At 35.2% G+C, this 24,733-nt stretch overlaps 1 protein-coding gene across 4 annotated transcripts in view; it reads right to left on the minus strand.

Annotated features, from left to right (window-relative positions):
* Positions 1-11,794: 11,794 nt before the first annotated feature.
* The window catches only part of SNX14 (sorting nexin 14), a 136,077-nt gene continuing 123,138 nt past the window's right edge, over positions 11,795-24,733 (minus strand). For all 4 annotated transcript variants that reach the window (XM_077162358.1, XM_077162357.1, XM_077162360.1 and 1 more), the window contains 6 exons: positions 16,860-16,983; positions 16,417-16,581; positions 16,142-16,237; positions 13,779-13,861; positions 13,043-13,099; positions 11,795-12,037 (listed from right to left, as the gene is read on the minus strand). In XM_077162358.1, the coding sequence (XP_077018473.1) occupies positions 11,999-12,037; positions 13,043-13,099; positions 13,779-13,861; positions 16,142-16,237; positions 16,417-16,581; positions 16,860-16,983 (564 nt within the window). In that variant the 3' untranslated portion in view covers positions 11,795-11,998. The remainder of the gene's footprint in view (positions 12,038-13,042; positions 13,100-13,778; positions 13,862-16,141; positions 16,238-16,416; positions 16,582-16,859; positions 16,984-24,733) is intronic.

Here is a 24,733-nt window from a genome sequence, read left to right on the forward strand (position 1 = left end):
CCTAGTCTTTGGTAGTTATTTTTTCTCTCAAGCAAACACCTAAAATATTATTAAAGGAAAGCTTTTTGACAGTGTATCACTTGTATCATTTCTCTTAATCATAACCCCTTGTCATCTCATAGCTCACAAACTTCTTACAAAAACAAACAAAAAAATGAGAGAAGAAATGCAATTTCTGCATTCTTTGTTTTTGGTAGAAAAGCAAACAAGGATATTTTAAGTAAACTACTAAATGTTCTGGCTTTGATATACAGACTCTAATGTAGAAACTGTTTTGAGGCCTGTAGTGATGTCTTAAAAATGAAAATGTCCAAATTAGTGTTGAGAATTTTAATGAACTTGCCTGAACTGGATGTGTGTGTGTCTATGAATTATGATAACACAATAGATCAGTTTTGTTATTTCTGGATCAATCAGACACATTCATTCCATTTGGTAGCAATACTGCCTTCAGCAGTCTGTTCAGAGAAGGCAAGATTTCTTACAAGAAAGTTTAGGAAGCTACGAGTTGTCAGAAGTTGCTCCCTTAGGAAGTATATAGTCCCATGGATGTATGACTTGGTAAGCAGCCATAACTGCCTGCCAAAACTTGGAAAAGAGTGCAGGCAGCCTCATACCAAGGTTTGATGAATGGAGTGCAGGGTGAATTTTGGGCTCCAATACTACCTTAGCCAGAGCCTTGTGCAGCCATGACCTATACATCAACTGTGGCAACTCTCAAGCAATTAGCAGCTTCCGTGACCTAAATATTTTGCAAATGAGAAGTTAAAATTAATGTTTTTGGGTGGGCCACAGTGGCTCAGCAGGTAGAGTTCTTGCCTGCCACGTGGAAGACATGGGTTCGATTCCCAGTGCCTGCCCATGCAAAAAAAAATTGTGTTATTTCTACTGGTAAAATACTATACATTTTATAAGTTGATTTGCTCCAAACAAAAGGAAACAGTTTTGATTCCAATACAGTCAAAAGGAGGAGCTTTACACTTTTGTAACATAAATTGGGGGAATCTCATATCTCCAGCGGCTATTACTTCTGAGGCCTCTACTTCTGAATTAAATACCGCATGAAAAACATTCAGTTATCAAGCAATTACCTCTAGTCTATGGCAAGGATGCCTGGCATACGAAAAACAGCAATGAAAATTATACTAGATTCATTACTCATCAGGATCCTTGATTGCAAAAACAAAAATTGTATAAGCAGAGACATTATTACAAAGATATTAGCTAGCTCTCATAATCATCAAGAAACTTGAAGAGCAGATTTAAAAATGGACAGCAAGCAAGGAAAGAGGCATAAAACAGTCCTAGTACAATGAGTGCTGTTCAGTCTTGGACCCACTGCAGTGCAATGTGGTTAGCCTCCACCACAGCTCCCACCCATAAGGGCCTTGGGCTATCCTTGTGCCTTGGTCCTCCTCTAGATGAGAGTATCTGATCAGCTGAGCCTGATTCACATGCCCAAGTTGTCGTTCATAAAAACAGAAGGCTCAGTGAGTAATTACTAGCCCTTTGGCTTCCATAGAGAAATCAGTACCCTTCTCCCAATAAACTTGGAATTCCACCCATTAAGTATGTTTAATTCTAGACATCAAAAATGACTAATGACCCCTATAAATACTCTGAGAATTTTCAAGTATGACAAATATATATGAAATAAGTTGAAAACAAAAACTCTACCTTCTAAATTTGTTTTGAAACTGATCATTTTTAACTTCCCCCAACAATGTGATATCCAGATCTTTAACGAAAAGTCAAAAAAAACCTCAGAAAAGTAAATGACATAACCTTTTCACATGACAATCATTAATTTGTAATCATGTGAATAATGAAATAAGTCACTAAGATATTTTGCAAAGAAAAATAAGCATAGCTAATCCAATTTTAAATTGAACTTGATGTTTTTTATTGGATGCTGATATTTTTCAAATCTAAACTCGACAGATAAATAAGCCTTTACATTTAAAGAATACAAAATCTGCAAGTGACAAAGTAACACTGCATACTTTATACATTAAGTCAATGTGTTCACTTCATCACATTGTGAACCTTTGTTGTTTTTTTTTTTAAAAGTATTTTTATTGTGAAATCTTCACACACATACAGTCCGTACATGGTGTACAATCAGTGACTCACAATATCATCACATAGTTGTGTATTCATCACCATGATCATTTTTCGAAACTTTATATCACTCCAAAAAAAGAAATAAAAAGATAAAAGAAAAAATTCGTATTTCCCATACCACTTACCCCTCCCTCTCATTGAGCACCAGTTTTTCAATCTACCCAATTTTTTTTCCCCTTTATCCCCCCATTATTTATATATTTTTATCCTTATTTTTTTACTCATCTGTCTATACCCTGGATAAAAGGAGCATCAAACACAGGTTTTCACAATTACAGTGACATTGTGAACCTTTGTTTTTGTGATAACTTTTGTCATAACTAAGAAATGCATATAGCATCACTCCTGCTCAACTACAACAGAGATGTATTACTTTGCTTATGTTTACTTTAGCTACACTTTGCCTTATTTCTTCATGAAAAAATAAAGATGGGGGTACAAAATCAAGAGAACTCAGAAGCTATTGTAGAGCAACTCATAATGACCGAACTATTACTGTAACCATAGTAATTTTCACTCTCTAGACCTACAGTACAGATAATGGAGACCGTTGGTTTATTGAATACCAGATCATTGTTTACTTTTACCCCTCTCTTTCCCATTCAGAAAAGCCCACAAGAATGCAGTTTAGTGAGAACACATTACAGAACTAAGACAGAAACCAATATAATTCACATTAACAATACAAATTTTTTTTTAATTACAAAGAAACTTCAGTATTTACATTTTATTAACTGTAATATATTACTTATTGCCCCCTTCAAAACTTATCAAGAAACACCTTTGGTCTCAATACCCAAGCTGAGACAAATGCTAATCTCCATTAGGTACCAGGCAGAAATTTAATGCCGGAGGTACCCAACAGAGGGAGAAAAATGTCTATTATAAAAACTAACAAATTCAAAAATTAAAACGAATGCACATACATTTGTAAAATATCATTATATTTATTAAAGATTGTATCTTAATCTTTTCACCACAATGGGAAATTAAAACACCATGAGAACATGTGGAGCAGTTCAACAAACCACAATAAAGGCATTCTCTACACCCCCCAATGTCTGGCTAATCTGACTACCTCTAAACTTATTTTTACCTGTCAGTATCCACACAGCTGCATCTCTTAGACACTTACCATCTTTTATTCAATATTTTGACCATGGTTCAGTATTTTTCTTGTTCTCTGTGGTTATTTGGGGGAAAAAAGCATCAAGATTTGTGACATATCAGTAGATACACCTCTACAACAGTCCCTTTCCCTTTTGCTCTTCCACCATCTCTGTTTCCTCTTCTCTTGGAGTACCTCTTTATTCGTGATTCAAAAATTTGGGTGGCTGAGCATAAGTCAACAGTATTTGAAGGTTAGGAAATATGGTCATCTTACTGCAGCAATGGCTCAGGATCATGGATAAAAGACATGTGCCCTGGTCTCCTCTACCCTGCCTTCACACGGGCAACAGACACATAAAAGTTGAAGGACCTCAATTATAGGCCATATCCCTGCTTTTCAGTACCTCTCATTCTACCATCCCTCCATTACAACTTAGCTCCCCCACCCCCACAACCAACTAATGTGCTTCTATTAAAATGTAGGTAAGATCATGTTAATTACCTGGTCAAAACATTTCCATCTCATTTGAAGTAAGATCGCCCTTTGTGATCTGGCTTCCCGTTACCTCACTCACCATGATGTAGTCACACTGACCTCCTTGCAATACTTTATATACTACAAGTACATTCTCACTTCAGGACTTTTTCATTTGATACTCCCTACCTGGAAAATGGCCCCTATATATCTATGCATGGCCTGTTTTCTCACCTCCTTCATGTGTTTTTTTGTGTGTGTTCCAGAACACATTACTTAAAATTGCAGGTTTCTCCGTTGTCCTCCCCTCTGCCTCCACCAGCCACCCATTACGTTCCCATTTCCCCACCTTGGCTTTTTTTTTTTTTCCTGAGCACTATTTATTATCTTTTAACATACTATATAATTTTAATTATTTTTTAATTTATTTTGTTTATTGTCTGTCTCCCTCCATTTGAATGTAGGCTTATAAGTGCACAATGCCTTACTATGCCTGGCACATAGTAAGTGCTCAATAAATACTTGTTAGAGAAATCAAATAAATCATGCATAATGTCTTCTCTCATATCTGTCACTGTCCTTTTTAATTCCCAAAGCTCCTTTTCTCCAGCATCATCCCTTTCAGATAAAATAAAATATTAATAAAATAACCCCTTGACCTGAAGAAAATACCTTTATTTCATCACAGAGCAGTCTGACTTTTCCTTATTCTAGTACCTCTGCAACCAAAAGATAAATTCAAAGTCTTTCCCTAACAAGGATAGTTGCCTTCCTCCAAAGATTAAATTTTGCAGTCCTCTCCTCCCACTCTCAAATACCAAGTTCTTACAGTTTTTCAGTACTTTTTTCCCCCTCCCCACTTTTATCCTTCTACATCAGAGATAAGCAAACTACAGACTTCAAGTCAAATTATACCTGCCACCCGTTTATGTACTATAGGTTCTATTAAAACACACCCATGCCTATTGCCTGAACGAAATATCCTAATAACATAACTTGAAAGAGAGAAATCACAAATAACACCAAAATAACAAAAAAGTTAGAGTGAAATAAAACTACTTTTCACCCGATTTAACCATCTTCTAGGAGTCTATCGACCTATGTTAGAGATTTTTTCCTCTGCACTGCTGCAAAGGTTACTGGATATATAACACAGAGAGCATATTCTTTGAAATTGGAGTATAGCAGACTAGCAAGACCTATCTGTTCACTTATTCCTTTAGTCAAGGAGTCATTTGGGGGGGTAGGATTAAAATTAAATATGTTAACAAAAGAGTTAATATGCATTTATGAAACACTGTAGAAAAAAACCAAACATTGGACAAAAATTCAATATAGGCAGAGAAATACGCACCATATATTTCCAATTCAGAAAGTCTTGAAAAAAGTTTATAGGATAAATACAACCAATTACAAACCCAACAATATGCAGACATATGAACATAACATAGTAATGGTAACTTTATCACGTAAGAAAATGTTAAGAAAAAAGGAAAATGTCTTTTCAATTTCAAGAAAACATAATTTTTAAAGTATATGCAGCTGAAGATGTGACTTTAAAATACAAGGTATAACAACAAATATTAAAATTATTAAATTAGTAATATTTAATAATTTTTAAAATTACTAAATTTATAAATTGTATCAATAATATTCTGACAAGGTGTGCCAGTTTGAAGCTATTATGTACCTAGAAAAGCCATGTCCTTTAATCCTCATACAATATCGCTGGGTGGGATCTTTTTGATTGTTCCCATAGAGAGATTACCCACCCAATTGTGTGTAGAAATTTTTGATTAGATGGTTTCCATGGAGATATGTTTCCGTCCACTCACGCTGGGATTGCTTACTGGAGCCCTTTGAGAGGGAACTATTTTGGAAAGAACCAAGAGAGCCCACACAGCCAGAGACCTTTGGAGATGAAGAAGGATAACACGCACAGCAAAGTTCCCTTGAACAAGAAGCCAGGAGAGAAAGCTAGCAGATCTCCCCATGTACCCTCCTTGTTGAGAGAGAAAGCCCAAACTTCATTGGTCCTTTCTTTGGAGTTAATGTATCTTTGGATGCCTTAGTTTGGATATTTTCACAGCCTCAGAACCGCAAACTTGCAATTTACAAATTTCCCTTTTTAAAAGCCACTCCATTTCTGGTATGTGGCATTCTGGCAGCTTCTACAAACTAAAACAAGATAAATTATGTAACTAGTTTGAAATCTCCCCACCAAAAATACGATCACAAATTTTAGCAAAACTCTTATTACAGGGTACAAGGGTGGTTCAGTGGTAGAATGCTCACCTTCCATGAGGGAGACCCAAACAAAAAAACAAAACAAACAAAAAAACCTCTCATTACAAGAGATTCAAATCTTTCATTATATTTATTATTAATAGAAAGTTATGATATACTCTCTATGTCATTTGACAAAGCTGGTAGGAACCAAATGTAAAAATGAGACTTGGAGAAAATTAATAATATGTATGAATATAGATAAAAAATTAAATTAAAATATAAAATGCTTTTGCTATGTAAAAAGGATTATGCATCATTACATACAGACTTCAGTTCAGAATAATTCAAGAATAACTCATAAATAAAAGATTGGGATTAAATTGTTATTGTGATGCTTTGTAACATTTCTATACAAAGATAGTTTTCTTTGCTACATATTAATTTATTCTATTTTTATGTGTCCTTTTTAATTTTGAATTATATGCTTCTGATGGTGGGGATCATAATCATGTTTCAGGGACTCAGCATATATACCAAACATTCAGTAAGTTTTAATAATTACCTTGTTATAAAATGCTCTATATTATATACATATTTTAAAATTTCTCTGGAATTTTTATAACTTCTTCATGATCATGTGAAATAGTTCATATAAACTGGTAAAAGAAAAAAAGCACCTATCATATGGTCTTCATGAGGTTAAAATGATATTCACACAATTATTAGGGGAATATCTAGTAAAAAGTATTCAATAAATGTTGATGGCAGTGATGGTGATAAGGATGGCAATGACGAAGTTTACAACTGGCTCCTAGACCATTGACTACATATGATATTCCAGTCCGAAAAATTTTGAATGTTCACCACATGTACAGAGATTGATTATTTTTAGGGTCAATGTAATTCTCATGAACATTGTGTTTATTAGTTTTCTTCACTTCTCCAATTTAGGAAATACATTTCTTTTAATTACAATTGTTTTTATAATTAATTCCCAGGAGGACATTGGTTCACTAGAAGCCTCCAGGGAGGCAGCAATAATGGATTCAAGCTTCACCCTCTTTCTGAATTCCAATGATTTTTAGATGTGCTGACAGAAACTTCAGTTTTGGGTGCGTTTTCTACAAGGCAAGTGTAGAAGATATTCCCAGCTAAGCCCTTATAAACTGTTCTACAGACAAGGCTGTATCCTCCATTCCTTTGTTTCCAAACATTCTGAGAATGTCAGAAAAAAGAACCAATCTATAGAAGGGATTCTAATGAAGGACACCACCCAAACCATGCAGCTATGAACATTAAAGTCTCTGAAACCATATACTTGAGAACATGCCCCCAAATTCTGAAGTACAATTCAGCACGTAAGCACACAGTTTACAACTTACACTTATCCCTCTCATCCTCCCTATCATAGTGATTTCTTCTTATTCATTATCCTCCTCCTTTCACTTAGTTATAGCCTTCTGCAAATTTCTGGAGTTGGCTGAGTGTCCTTAATCTCTTCACCTGTGCATTCAGACTCTTTCTTTTAACTGCCATGCACACTGCTAGTGCCCTGAACAAATCCATAAGCTGCACATATTCAAACCATTTATAACATCACAGGAAAATCTTTAGTATTATTCCTTAGTTCAAAATTACCCTTACCTTTTCCACCAACTCTGAAATATTTCCTTTACTTCAGCTTGATTATAGGAAAACAACCTGATTATACACCTTCACAACTTTTTAAGGCATCCAGGGAAAGATAACCATGGTTCAAGAAGGCCGATGAGGTTCAGGAACTTTCTCTCTCGGCTGGAAGGGCACATGGTGAAGTCTGCTAGCTTTCTCTTACAGCTTCTTGTTTCATGAAGCTTCCCCAGGGGCATTCTCTTTTCTCTCCAAAGGTCGCTGGCTGGTACACTGTCTCTCTCTTGGAATCTCGTGGCTTTCTTTCTTGCTGTTCTGTCATCAATCTCCAGCTTTTTCCAAAGTGCTTCTTTTAAAGGATTCCAGTAAAACCAATCAAGACCCACCTTCACTCAAAAAGGCTGATGTAATAATGTTAGAACACTGAATGAAGCTGAATGTGAAAATGATAAAGGGAGGAGGCCTGGGGGCACAAATGAAATCAGAAAGAAAGATACACGATAAAGACTGAGATGGCACAATCTAGGAATGCCTAGAGTGTATAATGACAGTGGCTAAATGTACAAATTTAAATATGTTTTTGCATGAAGAACAACAAAGGAATGTCAATACTGTAGGGTGTTGAAAATGGATGGCAATTAATATTTTAAAACTTAAACTTACGTGTTAGACTAAAGTAAAAAATGTTTATTTGGTACAAAATTTATATTTTGACTAGTGCAGTTCCTAATATAACTTATGTGGACAGCTTAATTGAACACCATAAGTACATGGAACTTTGAGTAGGGCATGAGATTTTGCAGGTTTGTCCAGAGTGATGATCCGATAAATCCCACAGCGAATTGAACAGTGAATAAAAAAGCATTTGTAAGCCCCCTTAGGGGAATGGAGAGAAAGGAGGAAAACAACTTCCACAAGTAGAGAATTCTCGATATTCTCACAAGCAGTGAGGACAATCAAAGCAAAAGGTGGAGCCCTTAATCTGGGGGTTTGTTCATATGAAACTTAACCCCACAAAAGACAGGCTAAGCCTACTTAAAATTAGGCCTCAGAGTCACCCCCAGAGAACCTCTTTTGTTGCTTGGATGTGGCCTCTCTTTCTCAGTCAACATGACAAGCAAACTCACTGCCCTCCCAGGGCATGTGACTCCCAGGGATGTGGACCTTCCTGGCAACATGGGACAGAAATCCTAGAATGAGCTGGGACTCAGCATCAAGGGGTTGAGAAAACCTTCTTGACCAAATGGGGGAAGAGCGAAATGAGACACAATAAAGTGTCAATGGCTGAGAGATTCCAGAGTCGAGAGGTTATCCTGGAGGTTATTCTTACACATTATATAGATATCACCTTTTTGGTTAAGATATCACCTTTTCAGTTAAGCTCTACATTTTCAGGCAGTTCCCTCCAGGGCCCGAAAATGTAGAGCTGTGTTCCAGTAACCATGTTTCTTGAAGATGACTGTATAATGATATAGCTTTCACAATGTAACTGTGTGATTGTGAAACCTGGTGTCTGATGCTCCCTTTATCTACCTTATTGAGAGATGAGTAAAACATATGGATTAAAAATAAATAAATAATAGGGGGAACAAATGTTAAATTTAGTAGATTGAAATGCTGGTGATCAATGAAAGGGAGGGGTAAGGGGTATGGTATGTATGAAATTTTTTTTGTTTCTTATTTCTTTTTCTGAATTGATGCAAATGATCATGATGATGAATACACAACTATGTGATGATATTGTGAGTTACTGATTATATATCAAGAATGGAATGATCATATGGTAAGAATGTTTAGGCTTGTATATTATGTTGAATAAAAAAAAAAAGGCTGATGGGGTTCAGTGTTTCTCTCTCAACCGGCAAACATGGCGAGTCTGCTAGCTTTCTCTCCCAGCTTCCGGCCCCATAAAGGTCCCCCAGAGGCATTCTCCTTCCTCATCTCCAGAGGTGGCTGGCTGGTGGACTGTGTGGTTCTCTCAGTCTCATAGCTCTGCTCAGCTCAGCTGTGGCTTTCTCATGGCTCTAAAAAGGGCTCAAGGAGTAATTTTATTCTAGTGTTGACACTAACTGAAATTACAACTTGTGAATATCACCATACAGCTTTCTAAGAACAACGGGCAAATTAATCAGTTTTCTGTTTATGAAGAAATTATAAAATCAACACTTTTTAGTATGATTATAATTATAATACAATTTTACAACATGCTTTGTAAATTTCAAAGTGTCTACCACTACCCATCTATTACGTTTCATTTTATTCTTCCAAACAAAAGTAATGGTAGATCATTTGTATAAGCACATTTCAAAATGCATTCTTCATGAAGCTCATGCACTAAAAACACACACAAACATGGATAGAAAAGAATATGCAAAATAAAATATTTAACATGTAGCAGGGAAGCATACTTGTTTAAGGAATCCAGAGAGTAACTACTTTTGAAAACAAAGGCTCCTTTTATGGTGCAAAAATGAAGACAAGAGACAGACCTAAGTTTGAATTCTAACTATCACTCTCTCTAGCCTCAATACCATGATCAAGAAAAGTAAAATAACACTACCCCACAGTTACCATGATGATAAAATGTCACAATGTATGTAAAATGCCTGACAAAGAGTGGGCACTGAATTTTAGTCCCTTTCCCCTTTTATAATGTGACTAACATTAATTTTTTGAGTGTGAACTTTTATATATCAATTGGTAAATTTTATATGTCACATTTTTTTTAAATAGGGATAATACATAACTTGTTCTCATCTAAATTAAAAAGAAGTATCACAATTCAAAGGAGAGGACAGGTTGGCATAAAAAGGACTACAAAATATTCTAATTTCTACTTCACCATGGTATTTATATTAGTTAGAGAAACAAAGAACCAACAGGAGATACCTGTAAATATGAGATTTATAACTGTCTCATGCAACGTTGGAATGGAAGGGTTCAAAATCTGTAGGACAGATTGTGAAGCTGGCAGCTCCGATGCAGGGTCTGGACAAACTCCACAGGAAAGGCTTGCTGGCTGAAGAAGCAGCAAAAAAGTCTCTCTCTTTCCTTTAAAGCTTTCAACTGATTAGATTATCTCATTTCTGGGAGGCGGTTGATGCAGATATAATCAGCCACAAATGCAATCAACTGGCCGATGATTTAATATACCAACCTTCCGGTTTATCATTCAGCCACGAAATATACTTGCAGCAACCGGTCAAGACAGTGCTTGCCTGAACAGACAACTGGGTATCATCATTTGGTCAAACAGACACCAGAACTTAACCATCACAACATTTTAAATAACAGTGTCCAAAATTGTCTGAATTTAAATGTGAAAAGTTAGCCAGCTTAATTTTCCACCAGTCCCTAAAAAATCAGTTAATATTTAAGGCATGGTGTTAAACCACTGGTTGACAGAAACTCATACACAATTTAGAAATTTCAAGCATTTAAAAGTATATTAAAATGACTGACATAACCTTTCAAAAATGCATAACACCATAATGAACTTTTTAAAACTCTGTGAACAATAAATGAACTGAATCATTAAATAGCTTAGTTTTATATTAGAGTTTCCAGAGTACCCAGCCTAGTGTCTGACATATTTTTGCCCAATGAATATATTTTTAATGAATGTTAAAACCAACACCCAAAGACAAAATACTCATTCATGAAAGGGAGATTTGTCTAAAAAGGGAGAAAGAGCACAGCAAGGAAGTGCAAGTAGAATCCTAAAACACTGACTCTTTCAAAATAATCTTTTAAATGAACTTTTCCTCAAGGTATAAGGTGAACAGACAACATAAACCAAAAATCTACTTACCTAAATCGTTTATATGAGCTTTTTGAATACAGCTACACATATTCAGTGAAACTTACTTTCAACCATACAATCACAAATATCTATAGGTACCCAGTTTTCACATCCTGTCAGTCAACCAGCAACAGTAAGGAGAAGGTCCCTCTTTTATTATGAACAACTCATAAAGAATATGTTAACTAAGGAGAAAATGAAAAGGGGAGGGGGCAAATCTACTAAAATGTATTAACTCTAAATAAAAAAACAAATCAATCTTATTTCTGTTTCTCCTCACTAAAGTAATACAGTAGAAAGGTTATGCATCTTATCTGTTTGCACTGAAGGAATTATGAATTACCTCTTTTAAAAATGGCAATGAGTGATAAATACTTTAATGAAGTTTGGATAACAGGTGCAAAATGACAGTCTATGAAATCAAATAATTTAAAATCATTGTTAATTTTTTATTAAAACAAATCATTGTTAATTTTTTATTAAAACAAAAGAAAAATCAAATTTTCACACAAAGAATTACATGATATATACAAAAATATACAAAAGTAAAAGAGAAAAAAAAAAAGGATGCATCTACTATATTAGCACAGCAGAAATTTCAATTGGTTATTCTATCCCAAATCCAAATGTTACATCCAGGATGTCACAGAGGTAACCTCCTTTTGTACCTAGAATGAAAATAAACCCATTTTTATAGAACACAATAAGTTACAGTTAATTTATGAATTGCCTAACAGCTAGAGTATTCTAAAATTTGAAACTAAGAAATATGTATATTGTAAACCAAAAGAAATTACACCTGGGCATGTGCAGGAGTTAATATCTGTTTTAGAGATGAGAAAAGGCAAGGTATATAGTGACAGACCAAATGAAGTCTCAAAGAGAGTTGGAGGTTTCCTAGTATTGATTCCTATGAAAATTGACCATAAAAAGTCTGCAGCTACAACCCTATTTTAACCATACATTGAATAAACAAACAAATAAATGCAAATTGAAAGCTATAATTAACAGGTAAACAATCCAAATCTGATTCTATTTTACAAGACTGACATTTCATTGCTACACTACAGAACTGAAGCATGGCTTTTTTATCAGACCAGAGATTAGTAAAACACATAAACAAAGTAAAAAAATAATAATGCTTAAATCTTTGCTCAAAACTCAAAACCCTCAAGATTCATTTAGTGCTATTTGGTTCATCTAAGCTCAAATGTTTTCAAAAATACTTAAATCTGACTCACACAGCACACAATGATGCAGATGACAGCTGAAAGAACTTGATTTATTTTGGTGCTAGGACTTAAATTCAGTTTTCTCTGTAAAGGGTATAGTGTTCCCATCGGCTAGTGATTAGGAAGGGATGAAGTTAAGGCAGAGGCAATTCAGTTGCTGTTCCCCAAATCTACTCTATGTGTGGAAATGCTGAGTAAAGAAAATATAAAAAGCAATTTTCTAAGACTGTTCTTTTATAAAAGGATCAGTCACAGGAATTCCTTAATTTTAAAATAAGTAATCAGCATACTATTAAAATAGGGAGGGGCGGGCCATGGTGGCTCAGCAGGCAGAGTTCTTGCCTGCATGCCAGTGATCTGGGTTCTATTCCCGGTGCCTGCCCATGCAAAAAAAAAAAAAAAAAAAAAGAATAGGGAATAAAATTATTGCTTTTCAGTTACCTTATTGAGTTCTGGAAACAGTTCCTGAATCACAATGTCCAATAAAACATAAGTCAACTAAAACACACACAAAAAAAATTAATATATATTTTTTAAGGCATTAAGCAAAAAAACAACAAAATGATACATACAAAATTTATGGTTACCTTTAACTGGGAAGGTAGGGAATAGGATTAACAATATATTATAAATCAAGCACAAAAGTAGCTTCAATAGTACCAATAATGTTCTGTTTCTTAAGATGGGTGGTAAATATACATGCGGACATTCTACTATGCCTCATAACTCACATGTTAAAAATTTTTTATATATAGCAAATATTTTAAAGAAACACGCAGGACACAAAATCATAACTGTATTAAGATCTCAATAGAAATTTGAACAGAGTATAACAATGAAAATGTTAAACTCTGGTTATTCTATATGACCTGAATGGTAGAATTATTGATTTTTAAATTTTGATTTTAATGACTTTTCTATATATTCCAAACTTTCTACAATGAATATATGCTAATTCCAAATCAAATAAAATAATTCATGTTATAAAGAAAAAGGACTCAGCAAAAAATAATAAATAAAAAATACCTTTTTCTATTGTCTGAAAATTAACATTGTCTGAAATGTCTGAAAATTACATTGCCTTGATTAAGTATAATGTCATTTGCATGGTTAAGATACTAGACATCCTACTGTGTCATTTACCAAGCCGAGCCCAAACTAGGCTGTTTAATTTTACCTGCTTGTTGAGTACTGGTTGCTGTAAACCATCAAATAGAAGTCTGATACTTTCATACTTGGCTTCTTCACCAATATACTTGACTATCAGATCAAAACAAGAAAGCCACATATGAACTATATTATAAAATGACTTGTTAGTAACTAGGTCAAATAACAAAATCACCACCCTGCTTCCCAGATATTAGACAAATACTTTAACCAGCATTTTCTAAACCAGTGTTCCCGCAACATACTCCTGAAAAAAAAAGTTTTACAGTCAAGTTGAATAATGCAGTATTCATGCATCTTCCTTTTAAGATTCACAATGCACAAGACATACCACAAGTTCCAAGGAACAGCGCAGTAAGGAAATCTGCTTGTACTATTAAATGGTAATAGACAATTGGGAAATAGTACCTATTATATTATTCCATTAGGGTAAGGGGAAGAAAAAAAAACACCGAAATGATGTATATACATTTGGTATATCCGTGTATATAAACACACAGAAAAATGTTTGCCAGGATTCAAATCAAACTGAAGTATGTGGCTACTTCTGCACAGTGGGGAGAGGATGGCTTCTACTTTTAATTCTATGTATTTTCATAACATTTGAATATCTTAATATCAGCCAAAAAAGAAAAGCTTATTTAATTTTTTTTAACCTACAGTTTCTTAATGAATATGGCCACTTTTTAGTTCATTTTTGTATTTTCTGCATAATTACTATTAACCACCTTACTGAACAATCATTTCGGAAAATGCTATAATTTTTAAACACTAATTTAGGGTCCAAAAGTTCAAATTCGTCTTTTATTTCACAGCCATCATCTATCACTCCTGTTTTCCAAAACAGCCAGTCCTTATTAAAATTTCTACTGAATGTTTTCCCCCAAGGAAGAAAATTATTCTTAGGTAAACAAGGCGTTGAAATATTTGCCCCTTTTCCCCCAATCATAATAAACTCTTAATGTTGTTTATGGAAAATTCTCACTTTATGTTTGCCTCTATAAGGCAAATCTAACCCAAGATGTAAAGGTCAAATTTTATTTACAATTGGAATAAGAGACCCTTGATATTTTCCAGACATGTAACTCAATATGTATCTTTGTGCATTATCTAATTCACCAATACTACACATTAAAATGTGTGAAACATAACGGACAAATCCAAGTTATCCTTTCAGATCCTTAAGAAGTCACTATTCAAGAGATGAGAAGTAGAGGACAATAGGAAGGAATACTAGGCTTACTCACAAGCTAAGTTATACTCCTTCCCAAACAGAAGTCTTGCAGATATGACTCAAATTCATGTCTTAGCAAAATAACAAATACTCTATTTGCTGGCTTTTCATGTTGTTTCAGAATATCAAAACTGAGACTGTCAAAACCATGATGCTAAGAGCTGACTACATAACAAAGCGGGTAAGAAACTTTTTCATCATTTCCTACAAAGAAGACAACTCAAAAATGGCTTAAGTCCACTTACACATTCAGGCCAGGGATTTAACTTAATTGTCTTTACACAGAGCAGCAGGACTATTCTGAAATTAATTTGTCAATGTTGAGAATTCTCTAGGGTTCTGTCCTAACCTCTCTTCTCTTCTTACTCTTTGTTTTTCCTCTGAGCATTATTACCCACTCACACATCACTCTGCTATCTCTAGCCTATACCTCTTCCAAATTCCAAACCTAGATATCCAATTGCTTCCTAAACATTCCCTCCTGAATCATTTATAGCCATCTCACACTCAAAATGTCCTATATACTAGGTATCTTTTGCTTTGACCACCTGACATATTTTCCTTGTATTTCTATCTCAGTGAGAGGCTATTACCATTCATTTGCTTTATAGGAAAGGTAAACATCTTTATCCTCTACGATAACTCTGTAACTTGTCATGGCTTTATTATCTCACGTATGTTTTATCTTTATGTCCATCTTTCCTGCCACACTACTCAGTACATTTTTTATATCCCTTCATTCTGCATAGTGCCTGGAACATGGCAGGTGCTCAATAATTTTGTAATAAAGGAATGAATTCTGATCTTTCAGTCATAAACACTAGGGCAGTTCCGCTCATGATACAGTGAACACCAGGACACCAACTATCCCACAGACAATGTCCCTTGGATTGGTTTAATTACAATTTAATGTTGAAGGAATGTGGCTATCATGTGTGTAGAAAAGGCTTGTCTTAAAGCTCTTAGTGCAAACATCATAAAAATCAACTATTAATTAACTGAAGAGTTCATTTTAATTGGCCATTCTATTTCTAAAATGCGAACTCACAGTAAAAATTTGCCTCGATGATCACTATGCATTGTGGTCTCAAAGGAATGCAAATTTATTTGAGCTTAAGTTACTTCTTTAAATATTACACCTGGAATGTAATTCATCATTTCTTCAAAAGTCTGTTTTGCTCGTTTTCGCTTGTCTTGGAGAGAGCGAGGTTCCGTATTTTCACAGAATACAGCATCTAACAAAGAGATTAAAAAATATATATTTGTGAGAATATTCAATTACTTATATATCAAATATTTCCTCATAACAGAAATACTAATAACTGAAGGAAAATAAAACATCTTTCTCTTTTAGATCCAGTTAAAATCAAGAGTACAAAAACTTTGTGAAACAAACACATAAAAACATACGTACCTCTTAGAAGTGTTATGAGTGAGACCAAACGGTACTCCTGAAATAGTTGCTCTAATTTACATTGAAGATAGTAGTCAGTATACATTTCCAGGGTGTTTTTGAAGAGGATTCGAGTTCCCATTAAGAGATGATGAAGCCAGTCAGGAACTTGAAAAACCACCCGTCCTAAGAAGGGTAACATGGAATACCTTGTTAAGATAAATGGGTATTGTGAAAAATTTCTAATATAGAAAACACAAAAAGTGACAATAGCTAATATTTCATTTGTAAATACTGGTAATTTTAGTATGTTCAAGACCAACTGTATTGAATTCTTATAAAAGAAGTACCTTCAATTTAAAAAAGCAGTTATGATGCACAATACTCAAGTGCATTAATTTGAATTAAAGAAATACAACAGATGACTGAAAAACAGGTCTTAACAGAAACCACTTAGATCTTACCTATATACATCAAGTAATCATAGACTCCTTCTACAGTCATCACCTCCATAAAATAATTCTGATTTTGCTTTCTCTCTATATTCTCAGCGCGGTTGGCATTATTCTTAAACAGATCATTGAAAAGCTAAAGTAAAAGTTGAAATAATAGAGATACACAGTTTATTACATCTACTGATAAGAACCACTGAAACTAAAGTGATACAACAAAGACATTTAAAGTCTTTTCCATCCAAAAGAGAGTACAAGATAGGTTAAGATCTGTTTCCCAAATTCCATATACATTTATAACTAAAATGGCATAAATAAAACATGTTTCCCAAAAAATATTACATAAAAACCTCCAATCATTTTAGACACAAAAATAATCCATTATCCATAAAGAACCCCTTCTTTTTATATATCAAAGGAAGCAAACGAACATATAAAACTGCACATATACATATGATAGCTAGTTTTGACATTATTTAAAGATTATAAATCACCATTTAATTAATGAGTATTTAGAAGTAAAAATTAAGCTTTAAGCAACGTTTATTTGGATAATGACAATCAAATTCCAGAAAGGGCTAATTATTATGAAATAAAGAAAGTTATGAAAAAGTACTTAAAATGATTAAATCAACTAAATCTCAACCCTGAGTACTTACAAAATATGCAAAATTATCTTACATTAGTTAATAATAAAATGTATATTAACTAATTTTAACAAAACTACTATTTTTACTCATTTGCACATCCATTCAATAAACATTTATTAAATATTTTCTATGTACTAGATAGTATGTCAAGGGTAGGGAATACAAAGATTCTGTTCTCCAAAAAGTTTAATATCTAATAGAAAAAGGTCAAGAAATAAATGAAATAAAGTAAAACGAGTACAATAAGAGAAGTAAGTACAGGGGACTACGGAGAAAAGAGTAATCAATTGTATCTGAAGAAGGATTAACAAAAAGCTTCCTAGAAAAGTGCTGCGAAAACAGAGACCATACATATTCAATGGACTCTTGTGCCAGATATTCTTGTGCCAGAGTCATAACTTTAAAACCTTTTTACCCAATTCAAGAAATATGAAAAGGGATCTCTCTCCTGACACATTTTCCCCACTCAAAACCTATTCCATATTTTAGTTTAATATTTTCATTAGAAAATAATAATACTATAGTAAGTTTGGAAAACAAAGGGGGAGAAACACTTACAACCCAACTACCTAATGCCACAACTTTATATTTTTGTATATTCCCTTTTAAGTCTCTGAGTATATACTCGTAATCAGTGGGGTTCAAACAAGATCATTTAGCACAATATTAAATAGCTTTATGTTGCTTTATAGTTTTCATAACTGCTGCAAAATGTTCCTTGAACAGATATGCCTAAATTTATGTGTTCCCTTTAATATTCCTCTACCCATTCTTGTAGTTTGAGTTTCAAGTTTCTAATTTTTCATTTCTATAAATAATACTTTAATAAATAAATTTCTTCATATATTACAGGCTCTTCTTCTACTGGATTATTTTCTTTGGACAAATTCCTAACAGTTGGGTCATGAAGTTAGAGTGTAAACATCTGGTAGATTTTGCTACTTGGTATCAAATTCACTTTCCATGTATAAACCACTGGTAAAAGAGTTTCACAAAACCTTCATAACTATTTTGTAGGTATATTCCCTATGTACTAAAATTCACACTCCAGTATAATTCCTCTCTTCTTAAGTTTCTCCTGTATACTTCTACCCATTAGGGCTTTTATATTCTATATTTTATATTCTATAACTCACAAAAGCATGTATATGTAGTGAAGTTCACCTACAAAAGAATTTCATAAAAAGTTCTTACATTCAAGCAGTTTTAAATGCTTGATATCAAGATGCATTCAACAACACTCCTGAGAGAGAGAACAAATATTACATAGACTAATAAACTTTACTAGTATTTTTCTCTGGGGAAACAGTTATAACTGAGGAGGGCTGAGACTTATCTCAGAGTCACCTCAGATGATGCTTGTGCAGAGGGGAGGAAAAAGTTAGTGCCTGTATCTCAATTTCTCCCCTTGAACATTTTAACATTTTTTACTTTATAATGATGTTTAATGTGTTCCTATGAGAGAAAGTGGAATTTTTGTGCTCAATAAATATTAATGTCAAGGACCCATCAAAGAAACAAAATATATATTAACACAGAGCACAAATCACAAACAAAATTAACATAAGCCAGGTCTGTAACCACTAACTTATTTGGGACACCATATAGATTAGCATCTCCTGCTCTTCTCAACCCCACAGTCCTATGCCTGTGTGTGTGTGTGTGTGTGTGTGTGTGTGTGTGTGTGTGTGTGTGTGTGTGTGTGCACTCACTACTCAAGAAATTTAAGTACCAAGCAGGGTTTCAGATCACAATAGATCAGGCCCAATTATTGTTTCACCTGAAAATATCAGCAGGGAATAGTCAACTATTATGATAATTGGAAAAGAATCAGAAGCACAGTAACAAAACATTTTTAAACTCAATGGATAGGTTTGAATAGCAAACCAGCTATAGCTAAATAGGTATGGCCAGAAAACAGATAACAAGAAATGACTAGAGTCAACCAGAATGCAGCAGAAACAAACGAAGGAGACAGAAAATATGTGGAAGAGATATAGACAAAGAATCAGACTTAAATCAGTGTTCCAGAAGAAGAGAGGGCATAGAGATAAGTCAATGTCTAAAGAGATAATAGCTGAGAATTTTCCTGAATCTGATAATAGACACTGAAGTACATTAATAAAGTAATGACCCCAAGAATTATGCCTACTTGTAGCTACACCCTTGTGTAGTTCCATCTCTTAAAAACTCTGGGCTTGGAAAAACTGATTTGGAGTCTGATCCAAGATGGCAGCTTACCAAGGTGTGGGATTTAGTTCATCCTCCAGAGCAGCTAGTAAATAACCAGGAACAGTACAGAACAACTGCTGGGGCCATGTCAGTGACCGGACACACAGCGTACCCCAGTCTGGACCAACTGGACCAGCTATGAGCCCACCCAGAACTGTGAGTTCCCTAAGCTGTGGCAGCCAGTGCCCCTCCCCCATAGGCTGCTTCCCAGAAGGGAAAGGAAAGAGACTTTACTAGCAGCAGGGGCTGAGCACAAACAAAGGCCAACTGCGGAATTAATTCATAAATTCTGACTACTAAAAATAGGCCCCCAGATCAGCTGAACCTTGAGTAAAAGCAAAGGTCGTTGGTTTTTGCCCCAACGCAGAGGGGGTAGGGCTGATGGAAAAAGATAAAAGGAAAAAAAAACAAAACAGGTTTTTTTGGATCTGAAAAGGTCTGGGCCTTGCAGGAAAGGAGGGGACATATAGGACCTGGAGATACACAGAGCAACATACTAACTTAAACTCTTAATTGGCAAACCCAGGGTCCTGCTCTGAAAAGGATTTTTCTTTTTCTCTTTTGTGGCTGTGTTTTTACGGATTGATTACTCTTCGGATACAGCAGTAGGGCTTCTCCCGCGCCACTGCCCCAGGCATAGGCAGACACAGGCTTGTTTGAGAGCTTCTCTGGAGACTATGCCTTCCCCAGGAGAGGGGTGGTGCCCAGTTGAGGTGGAATCCCTCCCTCAAGGAATTCAGACCCCAGGGTCTGGAAAAGGGAAGCGATTAAAGCCAGCCTACTACCTCTCCTCTGTTTCCACCATGCCCCCAGCAGAGAGAGTTTGCTGAATTTAAAAGCACTGCATCACTTTATGCTGTTGGGACCCACAGGCAGAAAAGCGCCACATACTGGGCAGGATAGGAAAAACGCAGAGTCCAGAGGTTTTTTAGGAAAGAAAGTCTTTCAATCTGCTGGGTCTCACCATCAGGGAAAACTGACACAGGTGACTCCTCCTGAGAGGAGGTCAGTTTGGTCCGGGAAAATCTGGTTGGGGTGGGGTCTATAATACCTAAGTAGACCTTCCTGGGGGTGAAGGGAAGGCACCATACAGGCAGGGCAAGAAACAAAAAAACAAGAACTGAAAAATTCTGATCTATTAAACAAAACCTAAGCTAGAGGACTAGAATAAACTGAACTGAATGTCAAAGAACAGATAGACAACAAAGTCATACAGCAAGAAAATCCTAGGGAAAAAAAAAAAAGTGAAAACAATCTCCAGAATAAACTAATTAAGGTAATTAAATACCTAGATGCCAGCAAAAAATAACGAATCATACTAGGAAAACTGAAGATATGGCCCAGTCAAAGGAACAAACCAACAATTTAAATGAGATACAGGAGTTGAAACAATTAATTCAGAATGTTCGAACAGACATGGAAAACCTCATCAAAAATCAAATCAACAAATTGAGGGAGGATATAAAGAAGGCAAGGAATGAACAAAAGGTGAAATCGAAAGTCTAAGAAAACAAATCACAGAACTTATGGAATGAAAGGCACAGCAGAAGAGATGAAAAAAACAATGGAAACCTACAATGTCAGATTTCAAGAGGTAGAAGATAGGTTTAGTGAACTGACTAATTTGAAATTCGGCAAGCAAAAGAAAATATAGGGAAAAGAATGGAAAAATATGAGCAGGGACTCAGGGAATTGAATGACAACATGAAGTGCACAAATATACGTGTAACGGGTATCCCAGAAGGAGAAGAGAAAGGAAAAGGAGGAGAAAAACTAATGGATGAAATTATCACTGAAAATTTCCCAACTCTTATGAAAGACTTAAAATTACAGATCCAAGAAGTTGAGCATAACCCAAAGTGAACAGATCCAAATAGAGGTACTCCAAGACACTTACTAATCAGAATGTCAGACGTCAAAGAGAAAGGCAGTCAAGCCAACTCACCTGGGACAGAACAGTCTCTTCAATAAATGGTGCCTAGAGAACTGGATATCCATATGCAAAAGAATGAAAGAGGATCCATATCTCACACCCTATACAAAAATTAACTCAAAAGAATCAAAGACCTAAACATGAGATCTAAGACCATAAAACTGTTAGAATAAAATGTAAGGAAATATCTTATCAATCTTATAATAGGGAGGCGGTTTCCTAGACCTTACATGAACATTAAAGAAAGTAAGAAAGAAATGGGAACTCCTCAAAATTAAACACTTTTCTGCATCAAAGATCTTCATCAAGAAAGTAAAAAGACAGCCTACACGATGTGAGACAATATTTGGAAGTGATATATCAGATAAAGGTCTAGTATCCAGAATATATAAAGAGATTGTTCAACTCAACAACAAAAAGACAGACAACTCAATTACAAAATGGATAAAAGATATGAACAGACACTTCTCATTAAGAAGAAATACAAATGGTCAAAAGGCACATGAAAAGATGCTCAACTTCCCTGGCTATTAGGTAAATGCAAATCAAAACCACAATGAGATATCATCTCACACCCACCAAAATGGCCATTATCAATAAAACAGAAAACGACAAGTTCTGGAGAGGATATGGAGAAAGAGGTACACTTATCCACAGTTGGTGGGAATGTCAAATGGCACAACCACTGTGGAAGGCAGTGTGGCATTCTTCAGGAAGCTAAGTACAGAATTGCCATGTGAGCCAGCAATACCATTGCTAGGTATCTACTCAGAGGACATGAGGGCAAGAACACAAATGGACATTTGCACACCAGTGTTTACAGCAGCATTATTTACAACTGGCAAGAGATGGAAACAGCCCAGATGTTCATCAACAGAGGAGTGGCTAGGCAAACTGTGGTATATACATACGATGGAATATTATGCAGCTGTAAGACAGAATAAAGTCATGAAGCATGTAACAACATGGATAGACCTTACGGACATTATGCTGAGTGAGATTAGCCAGAAACAAAAGGACAAATACTGTATGGTCTCACTGATATGAACTGACATTAGTGAATGAACTTGAAGAATTTCAGTTGGTAAAAGAGAACATCAGGAGATAGAAATACAGTAGATATTGGGTAATTAGAGCTAAAGGGATACAGATTATGCAACAGGACTGACTGTAAAAATTCAGAATTAGATAGCACTACAGTACCTAACTGTAACACAATAATGTTAGTACACTGAATGAAGCTGAATGTGAAAATGACAGAAGGAGGAGGCCTGGGGGCACAAATGAGATCAGAAGGAAACATAGAATAAAGATTGAGATGGTATAATCTAGGAATGCCTAAAGTGTATAATGATAGTGACTAAATGTGCAAATTTAAAATTTCTGCAAGAGGAAGAACAAAGGAATGTCAATAATGCAGGCTGTTGAAAACAGATGGTAATTAATACTTTAAAACTTTAATGTATGCGTGAGACAAGCAAAAAATGTTTATTTGGCACAAAATTTATATTTTGACTAGTGCATTTCCTAATATAACTTTTGTGGACAGCTTAATCGAACACCATAGTACTTGGAATCTTGCATAGGGCATGAGATTTTGTAGGTTTGTCCAGAGTGATACCCAGATAAATCCCAGAGCAATGTGAACAGTGAACAGGGAAGTATTTGCAGAAGTCCCCTAGGGGGAATGGTGAGAAAGGGGAAAAATATAACTTCCCCAAGTGGAGAATTCTTGATATTCTCACAGGCAGTGGGGACAGCCAAAGCAATAGGCTGAGCCTCCAATCTTAAGGTTTGTTCATATGAAACTTAATCCCGCAAAGGTCAGGCTAATCCTACTTATAGGCCTAAGAGTCACCCTCAAGAGAACCTCTTCTGTTGCTTAGATGTGGCCTCTCTCTCATGACCGACACAGTAAACAAACTCACTGCCCTTGACCTCTCTACATGGGACATGACTCTTAGGGGTGTGGACCTTCCTGGCAATGTGGAACAGAAATCTTACAATGAGCTGGAACTCATCAAGGGATTGAGACAATCTTCTCGACCAAAAGGGGGAAGAGTGAAATGAGACAAAATAAAGTGTCAGTGGCTGAGAGCTTCCAAACAGAGCTGAGAGGTTATCCTGGAGGTTGTTCAAACGCATTAACTAGTATCACCTTTTTAGTCAAGTTGTAATGGAGAGGCTAGAGGGAACCACCTGAAAGTGTGGAGCTGTGCTCTCGTGGCCATGTTTCTTGAAGATAATTGTATGATGATATGCCTGTCGCAATGTGACTGTGTGGTTCTGAGAGCCTTGTGAATTGTGATTAAAAATAAATAAATAATAGGGGGAACAAATGTTAAAATAAATGTAGTAGATTGAAATGCTGGTGATCAGTGAAGGGGATGGGTAAGGGGTATGGTAGTACGATTTTTTTCTCTTCTTTTTATTGCTTTTTCTGAATTTATGCAGATGTTCTAGGAAACCATCAGGATGATGAATATACAACTATGTGATGATAGTGTGAGTTACTGATGTATATAACAAGAACGGAATGACCATATGATAAGGATGTTTGTATTTCTTTGTGGTTATGTATCATAAATAAAAAATAAATTAATTAAAAAAAAGAAAGGGAGGGGTAAGGGGTATGGCGTGTATGAATTTTTTTCTGCTGTCTTTATTTCTTTTTCTGGATTGATGCAAATGTTCTAAGAAATGATCATGATGATGAATATGCAACTATGTGATGACATTGTGAAATACTGATTATATATGTAGAATGGAATGATCATTTGTTAAGAATGTTTGTTTTGTCATATTTTTAAAAAATTTTTTTAAATAATTAAAAAAATTAAAAAAATAAAACAAACTCTGGGCTTGGCTAACTGATTTACTTTGGCTAATGGGACACAGCAAATGCTGAGTAAAAAGAGGTTTGGGAAAAGGTTATGTGTTGGGGCTTGCCCTCTTAGATGCTGTGGTCATATGAGCCCAGGATTGCTTGTTGGAGGCACGTGGCCCAGTCAACAGCTAGCACTAACACTCAGACATGTGAGGCCATTTTAGGCCATCCAGCCCAAGAAGAG

The sequence above is a fragment of the Tamandua tetradactyla genome, chromosome 5 (assembly GCF_023851605.1).
Source record: "Tamandua tetradactyla isolate mTamTet1 chromosome 5, mTamTet1.pri, whole genome shotgun sequence".
Lineage (NCBI taxonomy): Eukaryota > Metazoa > Chordata > Mammalia > Pilosa > Myrmecophagidae > Tamandua > Tamandua tetradactyla.